The sequence below is a fragment of the Ascaphus truei genome, chromosome 14, assembly GCF_040206685.1.
Source record: "Ascaphus truei isolate aAscTru1 chromosome 14, aAscTru1.hap1, whole genome shotgun sequence".
NCBI lineage: Eukaryota > Metazoa > Chordata > Amphibia > Anura > Ascaphidae > Ascaphus > Ascaphus truei.
The window spans coordinates 20,098,088-20,113,509 of record NC_134496.1 but is presented as its reverse complement, the minus strand read 5'-3'; the positions used below and the strand labels follow the sequence as shown (position 1 = coordinate 20,113,509).

At 47.8% G+C, this 15,422-nt stretch overlaps 1 protein-coding gene across 1 annotated transcript; it reads right to left on the bottom strand.

Annotated features, from left to right (window-relative positions):
- Positions 1-745: 745 nt before the first annotated feature.
- Positions 746-14,601, bottom strand: STIP1 (stress induced phosphoprotein 1). The gene is made up of 14 exons (XM_075570019.1): positions 14,482-14,601; positions 8,418-8,627; positions 6,692-6,833; positions 6,464-6,605; positions 5,906-6,077; positions 5,693-5,819; positions 5,390-5,492; positions 5,104-5,224; positions 3,897-3,993; positions 2,698-2,822; positions 2,516-2,552; positions 2,246-2,349; positions 1,133-1,305; positions 746-1,043 (listed from the first exon to the last, which is right to left on the bottom strand). Exons 1-14 carry the CDS (start codon positions 14,488-14,490, stop codon positions 971-973), a joined length of 1,635 nt encoding a protein of 544 aa, XP_075426134.1. The 5' UTR covers positions 14,491-14,601; the 3' UTR covers positions 746-970.
- Positions 14,602-15,422: the final 821 nt, after the last annotated feature.

The following is a 15,422-nucleotide window of genomic DNA, read 5'->3' as shown; positions in this document are numbered from 1 at the left end:
ACACCTATTGTATCCCGCCTAAAACCGGTCTCTGTATTAACACATTAGATTGTAAGATCGTCGGGGTAGGGACTTCGTTTTTCTAACTATTACTTGATGTCTGAAGCTCGCTCCCTTGATGTGCATTACTGCTGTGAAGCACTATATGTACAGGCGGTCCTCAGGTTATCCATTCTGCAAACTGCCGGCTGATAGTGAAACCGTGGGAACGCAAATCCCGTTAACGAGCAGCAGCAGGGGTCGGATAATCCGAACCGACGTCGGATAATGTGTTCCGCGGAATGCATTGTGATCCGACGGATAATCCGAACCGACGTCGGATAATGTGTTCCGCGGAATGCATTGGGATCCGCCAGATAATGAGTTCAGACGTTGGATAATAGGCCCGTCTGTAGGGAGATTTAAACTCAACAGGGCACAGTAACGAGATCGAAATTGAATGAGGGGTTGGGGCTTTTCTGACCCAGGGTTACTTTGGCAAAAAAATAAGATGTAAATAAAATAAAATTATGGGGAGACGGTAATTGTTTTTGTTGTGCTTTTTGTGGTCACAATAGTACCGCGCCCTTCCCCCTAAAACAAAACACAGCACGTGTGCGCTCTAAATAACAGAGCAGGGACAGCAGCTCTCTGGGCACAATGCACTGCTGTGTGGACACGGCTACATACGTGTAACCGCAAGGCTCCCTCTGGCAGGTAAATACAGTATATTTGTGGTGTAAACAAACTGCACGGAGACAGCACAGCCGTGTGACGCTCTGCTCTTTAATATTATTATAGGCCAAGAAACTTTTACAATCGGAAGAGATAGACAGAATGAGAGAACACGAGCGTCCGCCGCAGATAATCTCTCCCTCCGCTGTATCCATTCTGGGCTCTCTTTACCAAGGAAGTTCAGGCCCTCCCTCGGCTCTGGAGGAGGTGAGGGAAAGAGGGGGCAACGTTTTTAAGAAGAGGAGAATGGTGGGAATCACCGGATAGCAATTAAACCAACATCCATCAGCTTGTGTATTTTCTGAGCGATGCCGGGGTTCTTTAAATGTCTGCAGAGAGGGAGACACGATAGTAAAGGTGAGGCTGGAGTAGCGGGGGGCGGAGGTGTAGTGACCACAGTGTGGCGGTTGTTACTCACTCGCTCAGGGCCTGCGGGTCTTTCTGCATCTGCTCCAGGATCAGCCTCATCGCCGGGTCGCTCATGATCTGTTGCACATCTGGATCGGCCATGGCCCTGCGCTTCACGTCCTCGGGACTGTCATTGCGGTGATACTGTGACATCATGCAGCGCTGGTAGCCTTCGGACGCCTCCTGCATAGACACACCGTCACGTCACTAACTGCACGTTACTTAGCACGTGGTCTGGCAGGGACACTATTTGGCGGCGAGGGGGTGCAAACTGCACATTTAATGCAGTGCAGATAATCAATAGCGTAATTCTCGCTATGCACCATCCCGACTCTTGCATTCCGCTCAAGCATGTCTTCTCTCTACCCCCTTTGTATCTAATGCCCTCTCCCGCCTTAAACCTCACTGACTGCCCCGCACCTCTGATATGTCCTACCCCTCAATACCCGACTAGCACCCAATCTATCCACCTTTAAACACACCTGCTTAACGAAGCATGAGTAGCTCCGTGGCCAATACTATACACCGGATACATAAAGCTTGGTCACTTGCACTTACCAGAACGCCTACCAATTAGATTGCAAGTTCTTGGGAGCAGGGACTCCTTTTCCTAAACGTTACTTTTATGTCTGAAGGACTTTTTCCCATGATATTTGTATTATTTGTTATTTAAATGATTGCATATATATTACTGCTGTGAAGCGCTATGTACATTAATGGTGCTATATAAAGACAGTCATTAATTAGCAGCTGCTCAGACCAATTAAAAAACGAGTGAGCAGTTAATATGCAAATCTTGAACTTCTGTAATGAAGGATTCTGGGGGTCAGTTACCTGGAAAGGAATAATTTGTTTCATCAAGTAAAGGAGCCTTTCCATTAGTTGATTATCTGCGTTATGAATTGGAGTGAAGAATATTTCCATCAATACTATTTATATCAGTAAAAATCTGATTTTTACATAGACTGATAAGTCCAATTAAAAGCAAGATAATGACAGAGCACACACACACACACACACACACACACACACACACACACACACACACACACACACACACACACACACACACACACACACACACACACGTGTGTAACAGGGCAGGAGCTGCTGCATACTGTACCTTACAGGCAGAGTCCAGCTCCAGCGCTTTCTGATAGGCATCCATAGCTTTGCTGAAATCCTTCATAGCCTCGAGTGCGGCAGCTTTGCGGGTGTAACCTTTAACTGCGGGACGAGAGAGTATACACAGAGATCGTGTATATGGACAGAGACAGAAGACAGTGTGTGTATCTATATATGGAGGGAACAGAGCAAAAGTGTGTATATACACGTGTGGTGTGTGTATGCGGGAGTGTATTACACACATGGTGTGTGGGTGTGTATCTCTTACTGAAGTTGGGCTCCAGTCGAATACACTCTTCACAGTCCTAGAGAGAGAGGACAACAGGCGGTGAGAAACACACACACACACACGCACGCGTACACACACACACACACACACGCACGCACGCACGCACACACACGCACGCACGCACGCACACGCACACACGCGCTCACCCCCCCACCCCTCACCTTGAGCGCGAGCTGAAACTCCAGTAGTTTGGTGTAACACGCGGCTCTGTTGCTGTACAGTTTGGCATCTTTTGGGTTACGTTTGACGGCCTCCGAGTAATGTTTCACGGCCTGGGGGTAATCACCTGCGAAACAAAGCCGCAGAAGTTCAGCACCCACCCCTATCATATACCAGATACGGCTCAAACACATACAGGAAATGACACCACACTAAATACAATATACTGTAAAAGAAACATTTAATTCCAAATAAATTCTTCATTATAAAGCTGCTGAATGCCAAGCAAAGTAGTAGAATTATTGTAATAAGGCCACGGTTATGCCAGATAACGCTGAGCTGCAGCGCGATCCGGTGAAGTCATTCTCATGCTGCCGCCGAGCGGCATTTGAACAAGCAGAGGAGACAGGAGAGAAGCAGGACACAGGTGTGGCCGTGAGAGCTTCCCCCTCTGGCTGAACCGCTCATGTGACGCGGCCGTCGCCGGGTAAAACATTTCCATGTCTCTTCCCCAGCCCGCCATGTTGCAGTTCGGCGCTGCGCGCCCGGCTAAAACATTTCCATGTCTCTTCCCCAGCCCGCCACGTTGCAGTTCGGCGCTGCGCGCCCGGCTAAAACATTTCCATGTCTCTTCCCCAGCCCGCCACGTTGCAGTTCGGCGCTGCGCAGCCGTCGCGATAGGCATGTTTGGTTTCAGACGCCTTGTTTTTTTAGCAGCGCGGCGTCGCGAGCCAGGCAGTTTTAGGTATAATTACGACCTAAGGCAGACGACACCGGGTCACTGAATGACACATGGTTATGGAGCAGCATCTGAGTGCAAGGTACAGGGGGGATAGGACTGGGACGGGGGATAGGACTGGGACGGGGGATAGGACTGGGACGGGGGATAGGACTGGGACGGGGGAGAGGACTGGGACGGGGGAGAGGACTGGGACGGGGGAGAGGACTGGGACGGGGGAGAGGACTGGGACGGGGGAGAGGACTGGGACGGGGGAGAGGACTGGGACGGGGGAGAGGACTGGGACGGGGGAGAGGACTGGGACGGGGGAGAGGACTGGGACGGGGGAGAGGACTGGGACGGGGGAGAGGACTGGGACGGGGGAGAGGACTGGGACGGGGGAGAGGACTGGGACGGGGGAGAGGACTGGGACGGGGGAGAGGACTGGGACGGGGGAGAGGACTGGGACGGGACACTGCTGACCTTTTTGAAAGAATTCATTCCCCTTGTTTTTCTCCTCCAGAGACAGCTCAGGGTTAATGTAAGCGAGACGGTCCTGTTCCTTTACAATCTTCTCTGCCTGAACAGGAGAAAAAAAAAGTGTTGGGGGTAGAGATACTCGGCATCATTCTACAGCGCAGCATGCTAATTAACTGTGTATAGATATTCAGTGTTAGCATATAGAGATACTTGCACAAAACCAGGAGAATATACCGCTCACTCATTTAGAAAGTGCAAAATGTATTGGTAAATATGAAATTCGCTCAAGTGCCTTGAGTGGCGGCAATGGGTGCTACCTGTGTGCGGAACTGAAATGTATTTTCAGACTAGAGAAGGCTGTAGCACCAACCAGTCTAACAAGATGCACACTCATTGGTGCACTCCAAGGCTATTTAAAACGTAACATTTAATATTCCTACAGTTAATATAAGTGTACATGTGCAATTAAAGTTATCATATTATTTATATTTAAAAATGTGGCAGGAGGTAAGGCCAGTACGCCGTTTCTAACTCTGCAGCGATTGCACACACCCGAATTTCAGCGTTAATGGTTATATATAAAAAGTTCACATGGCAGTGTAGTTAATAATCCTTCTGTGAAACACCAATATAACATCCATGTATATTAGTATTAGGTTCATTAATGCACAATCATAATGTTGCATTAATTAACAGAATACGAATACACATGGATGTTATATTGGCGTTTCACAGAAGGATTATTGAGAGCAGACAGAGCCAATTCAGTGGCAAAATACATCCAATAAATTACACTGTACCCTCATCTCGCAGCTTAACACTGAACTAGACTGCCATGCGAACTTTTATATAGAAATTACACAACATGACAATTAACGCTGAAGTTCAGGTGTGTTCAATCCCTGCAGAGTTAGTAACAGCGTACTTACCTTACCTCCTGGTACATTTTAATATAAATACACAATAATATAACTTTAATTGCACATGTAGACATATTAACTGTAGGAATATTAAATGTTACGTTTTAAATAGCCTTTGAGTGCACCAACGAATGTGCTTGTTAGACTGGTTGGTACTACAGCCTTCTCTATTTTTAAAATATAGATACTTGGCATCAGCATGCAGCACTGCATCTCTATAGGAAGTAGTAGGTGTATCCTACAGGGCAACATGTCGCCTTTGCCAGCAGAGCTAACAATCACCATCGCACCTGCTGGCATTTCTTGAGCACTTCCGGTGTCCTGTGCTCGGCCAGTGACTTGTTGTAGAATTGAGTCGCCTCCTTGTACTTTTCCTCCTTGTAATACGAGTTCCCAATGCGAGCGTACGCTCTGCAGTCAAGAGGGACAGTGTTAGGCATGCAAGGAATAGACTCCTGCAAGATTCCACCACCCCACCCGCGGCACGACCCCACCCGCGGCACGACCCCACCCGCGGCACGATCCCACCCGCGGCACGATCCCACCCGCGGCTCAGCACCACCTGCTTTCACTCACTTGGCGATCAGCCGGTAGTCCTCACGATTCTCCCTTCCCACTTCAATGGCTACATTGCAATGCTCCCTGCATCGGTCGTAATCTTCCTGCTCAAAATATACGGCTGGAAGAGACAGACGGGAGAGGGGGGGTAACTCAGATTACAAGGAGGACAAACCAACTAATGGGGTCAGGTGGCACCTCCCTCCGATGGGATAATAGGTCATCTCAAGACAGGGGACTCCCATAAACCATCACCACTTCCTGTGACAGGAACGGACATCCCAATTCCACCCCGGCGGCCCATGCTGGGCCCTCTCGTACCCGCTTGGTTGGTGATGTAAGTCATGTTGATTGGGTCCAGCTCCCGCGCTCGGCCGTAATGTTTTAACGCTGTGTCAAAGTCTTTCTTCTTGTAGGCCTCGTTCCCCAGCTCCTTCTCCTTCTGGGCCTGAGTGCCAAGGAGAGAATGTGAGTGGGGGACAGAGAGGGCGAGTGGGATCAGGGGGACGTGACATGGGGGTGTCCCCCTCTCACCTGCTTCTTGCTCTCAGGCAGGTCTTCCTCCATTGGCTCGGGTTTGGTCTCTTTTTTGGGTTGTGCCGGGGCCGGGCGCGTGGGAGGCTCCTCCTCATCATCCTCAGCACTCCCCAGGTCCACCCCGAGCAGCACGCTCAGAGTCGTCATCACGCGGGGGTCCTGCAGCTTCCTGGCACACACAGGGGAAACGCATAAACAAGGCAGAGACACGTGGGAAATGGAAACCCAGATAAACAAAAAACAGATAAAAATGACGGGGAGGGGAAAGCTGATAAACTATACATATAATAATAATAATAATAAACAACATTTAAAAAAAAAAAAAAAAAGGGGCACGCGATGGGGATTAGAGAAGAGTAGATAGAAAAAAGGAATGACCAGAGAAAAATGATATGAGAAAGAGGGGAGAGGAGCAATATAATAATAAATTAACAAAAAGAGGGGGGAAAAGAAGCCAGGAGATAGTGAGACATGAGAAGAGTGCAAGAGACAAGTGTACACCCCCGATGTGCAAAAGCTGCTGTGTGCAACACACGTGCCGTGTAATCTACTCACGTGCCGAGGTCGGAGGGTTTGCTCCTCAGTTGCTCTATTAGCTCTTTGTAGGTGGGGTCGCTGAGCAGGGAGCGTGTGCGAGGGTCGGACTCCAGCTTCTGGAACAGGTTGGGGGAGTTGAAGGGGTTCATGAACCTCCGTTCTGTGTATGTGAGGAGAGGGAGATCAGCAATGGCAGGACTATAACCCCCCCCATTCCCCCCCAGGTGACCGTTCGTAGTCCTGTACCTGCCAGCCTGGCCTCCATGTTCTGCAAACCCTCCTTCAGCTGTGCATTGCCCGGCTCGTGTTTCAGTCCCTCCTCGTACGTTTTCTTTGCGTCCTCAAAGCGGTTGAGGAATTCCTGCGCAGCCGCTTTCCGGGAGTAACCCTGCACGGAGAGTGGGCAGGAGGGTTACTCTGCTTCCACGTGGGGCTGACCCTTTAACCCATAAAATAAAGTCCTTGGATGACTAATCCCACGTGAGACGAACCCTTCCACCCAGCAGTGGTGAACATCATGTAATTTGTGCCCTTAGAAGGGCTGCACAGAGAAGACAGCACGAACAAAAGTGGCCAACGACCTACTTATGGCCACGTTTAAGGGCCACGGCTCCTGGTGAATTAGTACAATATTTTGGCTGTGCTGATGACAATGTAACACCTCCCCTCACTTGTTCCGTGCCACAAAATCTCGTCACTCCGCCATGATGTCCCTTCGTTACCTGAACATGTCCAAAACAGAATACTCTGTTCCCCTTCCATTGTCACCCCTACACCCAAACTCTCCCATACGGTCAATACCAAAATCTCATCAACACCCCAATCCTACTGCCCAGGAGTCAGCTTGGACTCTGCCCTCTCCTTAATTCCTCACGTTGAATCCCTCACAAAGTCCTGCCTTCTTCACCTCCGAAATACTGCGAGGCTACGTCCGTTTCCCACGCATGATGCAAAGAAAATCCTTATTCACTCATCCTGTCCTGTCTTGATTACTGCAACCTTCTCCTAATTTGCATTCCCCTTGTCTGCCTGTCCCAACTCCAATCCATCCAAATTCTGTTGCCAGACTCCTCTACCTCACTCACAGCTCCACTTGTGCTGCTCCACTATGCAAATCCCCGCACTGGCTTCCCATATCCTCTAGAATTACATTTGAAACCCTAGCTCTGACTTCCAAAGGGCTTAACGACAATGGCCCACCTCAGACCTCATTCCAATATACCCGTAAACATCCAATCTGTTCTGCCCACGACATCCGCCTCTCTTCCTGCCTTATCCCCTTCAAGACTCCTCCTGTGCTGCCCACTCTGCAACTTCCTATCATGCATCATCAGACCCCCTCCTACCCCTCAGCTTTGAGACATTAGAAAAACTCCCTGAAAGCTCACATATTCAAGGAAGCCTATTTGCCATACCTCTAACATACAATTCCCACCTCCAATCCAATCGGGACCAGCAGTACAGCTAGACCAACCTCCTCCACACCTTAAAGGGATCAGCAGTGCGGCTGGATTATAATCCCTCCTGATGTATACTCTTCCACAATAAACAGCCACTTTACAGGGAATAAGGGGAAATGTTGGAACAAAAAGGTAGAGTGTAAGCTCTCAGGATCAGGGCCTCATTACCTCCTGTGTGCACGCACTGGTCTGTCCTTACTTGTATGTCATTCTGTAATTATCAAATCTCTGCACCACCCATTTTACTGCGCTGCGGAGTATGTTGGCGCTTTGTGACAGAACGCTGCAGCTGTCCCTGCCTCTCCATACCACGGTTTGACACCAGCGCGCTGCTGAAAACTGCCCCTCTTTTTTTTTACACTGGGAACTAGCACAGGAAGGGAGCGGATCAGTAGTTATCAGCACACGGTCATTAAGCAGCTGAGGGAGCCACGGGCTGCTAGCACATCGGCCGGGGGCCCCCGCTCCCCACCAATGCTTTAACCCATGTCACCAGGTGTGTCGGGTCCCACCTTCCCCCAGTCTGGTTTCAGCTCCACGGTCTTGCTGCCATCCTCCAGTGCCTTGCTGAAGTCTTTTTTCTTGGCGTACGCTGCCGACCGGTTGCTGTACAGAACATGGTTTTTGGGGTCGAGTTTGATGGCCTCGGTGTAACACTTCACCGCCTCATCCAGGTTTCCCCCGGACAGAGCCTTGTTCCCCTTCTCTTTCAGCACGTTCGCCTGACGAGGGGAGGAAGAGAGAAAGTGAGAAGGGGCAGAGGCACAGAGATGATAAAATGAAAAGACGTTCATCACCTAACCCATGGGTGCGCAAACTTTTGGTGCTCGTGCCCCCCTTACCTGTGTGCCAGGATCAAATGATGCAGCCGGGGTCAAATAACTTGACGCCGTGTTGCCATGGCGACGCATCGCCCGAAGCCGGCTGAATCACGTTAAGCGAGTTACATAAACGTAATTTAAATGCCTTGGGGAAGAGCGCGGGGCCTCTGAAACCACTGTGCCACTTACCCCCGCCACCCCAAAAAAACCCGTCACTCCTCGACCTACAGAGCTTCACGTAACCCCTCCCAAGCAGAGCGTCACTGCCTCCCATTCAGGTAGCCTGGGATGGAAAGGATTATGGAAGAGGACGACAATATTAACCTTTTCCCTACTGAGAGATTGTTTAATTTCATGGCTTTTTGCCAAATCTGGATTCAGACGGTGCAGATTAAAACTATTACTGGGAATTGGGAGGGCAGAAAGACGGGGCGATTTGACATATTATACAAAATAAAATAGAATTCAAATACACCGACAATTTAGAAAATAAAGGGAATACAAAAAAGTGATACCCAACATAAACGCAAAATATTTATATTAAAAAAAAAGTAATTTTTCTCGGTGCAGACCCTTTAAAACAGTGTGGCCACACATACATTTATACTTGCACACAAAGGTAGTACTCACACACTCAGTTTGTTGATCCTCAAAAAGGAGAAAGCAAAACGCCCCAAGTTATTTTAGCAGAGCATTTTATTTGTAGGAAAATGCCGATCTACGTTTCTGCCACACAGGGCCTTTCATCAGGTACGTGAGCAGCCAGAAATGTGGCACATGTTTGCATTGTCTGACAAATTAAATTGCTACGCTTTGCTTAAAAGCGATAAGGTTCAAGGGCACATCCCAGTTGAATTAAAAAACATATTTAAATAAAGTCATTAAAAAAACAGTGAAGTAAAGCAAAGATTCGTGACAGTGAACGCAATAAATATATATTTTTAAATACAAAATCATTTAGCGCAGGAATGGACAAGATCACGTGGTCTGACCACGCCTCTGTTGTGTTGACATTAAGGGATCTCCCATGGGGAGGTGGCGGCTAAATGAGCTACTACCTGGGATACCAGAAACTCTACAGGAGATGCTGTACCAGATTATTTGTCACAGAATGACAATGGCCAGGTTAGCAAATCTACTCTATGGGCAGTTTATAAGGCTATGAGGGGCAAAATTAGCATTTTAGCATCGCACAAAAAGAGAACAACAAGAGATTAGCTAAACTAAACGATAGTTTGGAAAAAAAATAAAAAATTAAGAAGAATACCAGCAGAGACCAAACGATATTAGAGAAACAGACAGAAACAGGAGGGAAATAAAAAATATATCGCTAGAGGACACAGAAAAAGCAATGAGATGGACAAACCAACTGTATGAAAAAGGGAATAAAGCTGATAAATATTTGGCAGCAAAACCAAGGAGCAAAATGTCTAGTCTAAATATATTCAGTTTAAAAACGGTCCAGGATAAAAATAGTCTTCAACCCATCTGAAATTAATCAGGAATTTGTAAAATATTATAGTAATCGATACAATCTGAATGCAATAACGCAAGCGGCCCCAAGGCAAGGAGTATCGATCAATATTTAGATACCTGTGAACTTCCTAAACTAGACAGCCAAACAACAAATCTGCCAGGCAACAAGACAACGGCTAAAGAGATATCACAAGCTATAAAATCTCTCAAGGTGCAGGAATAGGAAATTGAACTCCTATGCAATGCTCACTAGGAATGTCCATGTATCAATTATAACAATTCAATTGTCTTTCCATATACACACAGCGTAGTTAAGTCAGTATATCCATGTCACTTATAACCTTTGAAAGCCACTCTGTGTGGACTCGCACTAACCTTTGTAAGAGGTATATTTTGTATGGGTGTCACTGGCTGTAGGTACAGTGATACAAATGGAAAAAGTAAGAATGAACTCACAAATCACTGAAGATCCAGGTGCTGTGAGGCGTGCTCCTACCGAAGTGGTTTGCAATGCAGAAGATTCGTGGATGGCGGTGCAGCTGCCTGGGAAAAAATGCGTGGGACCAAACTTGCAGGATACTGGGTACAAAAAAGATTTATTGGCACATAAAAACAGCAACAGCAAATACTCTGACGTGTTTCAGCCGCAACGGGCCTTTGTCAAAGAGACTCTTTGACAAAGGCCCGTTGCGGTTGAAACGCGTCAGAGTATTTGCTGTTGCTGTTTTTATGTGCCAATAAATCTTTTTTTGTACCCAGTATCCTGCAAGTTTGGTCCCACGCATTTTTCCCAGGCAGCTGCACCGCCATCCACGAATCTTCTGCATAAAATCTCTCAGATTGGAAAGCTCCAGGCACGGACGGGTTTTCAAATTTATACTACAAAAAATTTGAATCTACTCTAAAACCATATTTAGTAAGACTAATCAACAATATATTAAAAAAAAAAGAGGAGAAAAACTACCGAAGGAGGCAATAATTGTGATTCCCAAGGTAAAGACCCTATGCTATGTCCGAGTTATAGGCCCATATCACTTATTAATACAGATATAAAATTAGTTGGCAAAATTCTAGCTACGCTTCTAAATAAAGCACTGAACACCCATGTCCACCCAGAACAGGTGGGTTTTACCCCGGAGAGGCAGGCGTACGACAATATTCGTAGAATAAATATAATCCATAATAGTAACAGAAGCCAAAACCTGACCCTAATCCTGGAGTTGGATGCAGAGAAGGCCTTCGATATAGTAGCATGGCCCTTTATGTTTTAGGTAATGAATTGGAATACACAACAGCTTTATTAAAGGTGTTCAGGCTTTGTACATAGACCCAACAGCCACGGCACAGACCTCAGGCTATATTTCAGCTCCATTCCAAATCACAAACGGTACCAGGCAGGGATGACCCCTGTCGCCGTTACTGTTTGCACTGTGTATAGAAAGCTTTGGCATCCAAAATAAGAGAATCGCGACATAAAAGGCGTAACGATAGGGGATAAGGAATACAAGATGTCCCTATTCGCAGACGATGTGTTACTATGGCTCACAAGCCCAAAAATTTTATTACAAAAACTATTCGATACAGTAGAAGAATTTGGTATATATAATTTTTTTTAACTCTAAGGCTAAGGCCCCGCTCCCAGAGTCAGCGCGCCCGCACTGCAGACAGGCGGGGCGCTGACATACACAGACCGCGATATGTGGTCTGTAGGGAGCGGGAGCCGGAGGTTTGGCGTGGCTTGAGTGGAGGGACCCGCTACTCTCCCCCCCCCCCTCCCTCCACGGCTCGGGTAAGTAAAGCAACACACACACACACACACACAGAGGCAGGCACTCACATACATACACACACACACACACACACATACATACACACACACACACACAGAGGCAGGCACTCACGCACTCAGACACACACAGACAGGCACTCACGAAGCTTTCACTCCACACTCCTCCCCGAAGCCTCTCCTCCCCTCCCCATTGGCTCACAGCCACACCACATGACGCGTCAACACTAGGGAACACCATTCTCTTGTATCCCATAGCGGCTGACGCGCCATAGCGTGTAGTGCGCTGTGCCGCCAGGGGGGACCGGCTCTGCAGGATTCCCCTGCTGGTGGGGAACTCGCGTGTGGCCCCCGCGCCACAGAGCGCAGCGGGACCGAGGCCTAAGGCCGCGGGCATGGTTAGCGCTTAGCCACTGAACCGCGCTCATGCTCGTCAGTGAGCCCCTGCTGCCGCAATGAGAGCAGGGGCTCACGCACGGTTCCGCAGCAAACTATTTTTTTTAGTTTGAGTGCTGACGGAAGCGGAGGGCCGGTCACGTGAGCGGTTCGCCCACCCCCAGACGGCGCGCGTAGTAAGGCCAGGGAAAGCACCCGCTTTCCCTCAGCCTCTGCACTGCTGGAGTCTCTATGGACTACTGTGTTTCCTTTAGTATAAAGCACTGTTCGTGGACCCGTGGCAGTCTCACTGCTTAGTTTAAGCTTATGTTTGGGAGTTTATTTTCACCTACGTGTGTTTCCTGAAGTATAAAGCATTATAACATAATGTTTTGTTCTCGTCTGAAGTAAATCTGGAAGATTTTATTCACTTGATATGAGGATCAGGAAAATCTGGTCTCTGGTTCACGGTGTATAGTCCCAATCCGCCCATTTTGATTGGACACCGCCCAGGGACTATCCGCACTCCATACCCTGTTCCTCTTGTACGCTTTGATTATAGCAACACTCCAGGCTGTATTTCTGGCTTTGTTTTTAGCTATATATTGCAGCTGGGGAACTCCGGAGCTGAACCGCCTTAACTTCAGCTCTAGGGACCCCCTGCTCTGAGATACCTCGGAAGGGGGTGCTGGTAGCAGCACAGATGCCATCGAAATTACATCTCAAATGTCCCAGGGGCCAATAGGTAGCGGTGCCATCATCCCTTGCGGCTTCCTATTGGCCCGTGTGACACGGGACATTTAAACTCGATACAGACAGCACCAACGATGGCAAGTATCTTGGGAATCAGGGGGTCCCTTGAATGGAAATTTACATGGTCCATCTTGTTCATTTCCCCAGCTTCAATCCTATTAAAAAAACAAAGGGTCCCCAGGAGTGCTCTTTTAAAATGATACAGGAAGATTTCTAAATATTTATAACTAATCATTTATATTAAAAAGTGTCGTTGCCCTCCTGTAATATTAGAAGTTACACATACAGGAAGCAGAAAATACAGATAAAACGTGAGAACATTTGCATGTCTCAGACAGGTCTTCAACCTTAGGCCGAGTTCAGGGTGATGGCTACGGACGTGAGCGTCCGTGCGTGCCTCTACCGTGTGCTCCTGCAGACCAGCGATCTGTGTTCGAGTCGCGGCATTTGGGGGCGTGGCGAATGTGCCACGGAGCTGGTTTGCTGAACCAGCTCACGTGATGCGACTGCAGCTCCAAATATTTCTGGTTGTTGCGGCAAAATGTAGCAGCGCCAACGCTGCACTTTGCCGCTGGTGGAGTTCTCAGTTTAAACACTCCCACCGAACAACCCGAAATTGCGACGGACATGCGTGCTTGCGCGTAGCAGCCAACCTGAACACGGCCTTATCCTTCCCCGTTCTCTCTTAGCACAATGCTCCAATGCACCCAGGGATTCTGGGTAATGACATGCAATTGAGCACTCACAATAACACAAGATATATTGCCCTATACCCCCGCCCCCTCTATAAATGTCACAGGTGTTGCCCCAGGAGTTATTGCCTCAACAACCAAACTGCCCCTGACAGGGGGTGTAATGTGCTGCCCCGTGGGGGGGTCACAGATGACTTTAGAACTGACCCAGAGTGGGTAATAAATGCCAGTTATTGCCCAATGGAGGTTTAACAGGACATCTACAGTCCTATACAGGAGTGAATGCGAGTCATTGGGCCTAACACCGTAACTTCCCCAGGGCAGTAATAAGTGCATTTCCCCAGAAAGGAGGGTGTATCTGCCCCAGACAGGTGTGACAGGTAAGTTATTGCCACAAAAAGAACAGAACCGCCCTAAAGGGGGACAGCATGAGTTATTGCCCCAGTCAAGGGTCACAGGTCAACAATTCCCCTCATATTGCTGTAACTGCCACAGAGGGTGGTAATAAGTAACAGCTCATAGGAGAAGTATTGCCCCCCACAGGCGAGTTATTTCCCCCCACACCACCGCTGGGGCAAAATGACTGATTTAGAGGGGCAACGCGGCATTGATTGCCCCGGAGGGGGATGATAGGTGACTGCATACCACACCAGCCGTATAACTGCACCCTCACCGTGTCCATGGCTCCTCTGTCTTCGGGTTCTCCACGCGTCTTCTCGAACCTACTAGAAGATGACAGTTCAAACCCCACCCACAAACCGAGCTCCAATTCGTCGCATACTTTAAATGGCCGCCGCTCATTGGCTGGAGGCCGTGTCTATCTCGCAGCCCCTCCCATTCCGCAGTGACGCGTTGACAGCGACAACCAGTCGTCACCCCTCCCGCGGGGCATTGCCTGGGAGACTCTCGCCCCACCCACACAGACAACTGAACCTGATTGGCCATCATGGGGATAGCGGTTGGGGAGGAATTGGCTGGAGGTTTCTGGAAGCTTCCACTACGCCGATTGGTCGGCATTTCTTACTGAGGGATTCTGATTGGCTCGCACTGTGTCTCACAGAGCCCCCGCCTTTCATTGATAAAATTGACGCTATTTCAGTCGACTGATATGATTGGCCTACAGCTATGTCAGTCACCGCTTACACCCACCCTTTCATAGTGTCAAAAATGAAATTCATTCAAAAATAATAATAACAATTATAAAAATGAAAGATACGTAAAATATACAGATTAAAAAAAGTGATAACTGCAATAATATGAAATGCAATAAATAAGAATGCTAAAAAATATATACAAGCATTCAAAAGAAACATAATATAGCAATATGTGGTATAAACCTACAGATTGCAAGAGACAAAAAAGTGACATCAAAGATAAAAAATGTCCACAGAACTTCAATCGTTTCATGAAAATGTAAAAAGTCTCTAAAAATGTAAAAATTCATTGAAAAACTGCAGCGCTCTGCAAACACAAATACCAGATGGACAAATGAAATTAAAATTTAAACATTCTGCGAAAAATATAATAATGTAGCTAGTGCAAAACAAGACGTTACTCAGTGGTGCTTACATCTATTCAGTGATATTACTTTGAGAATAAGAATATAAAGTGGTA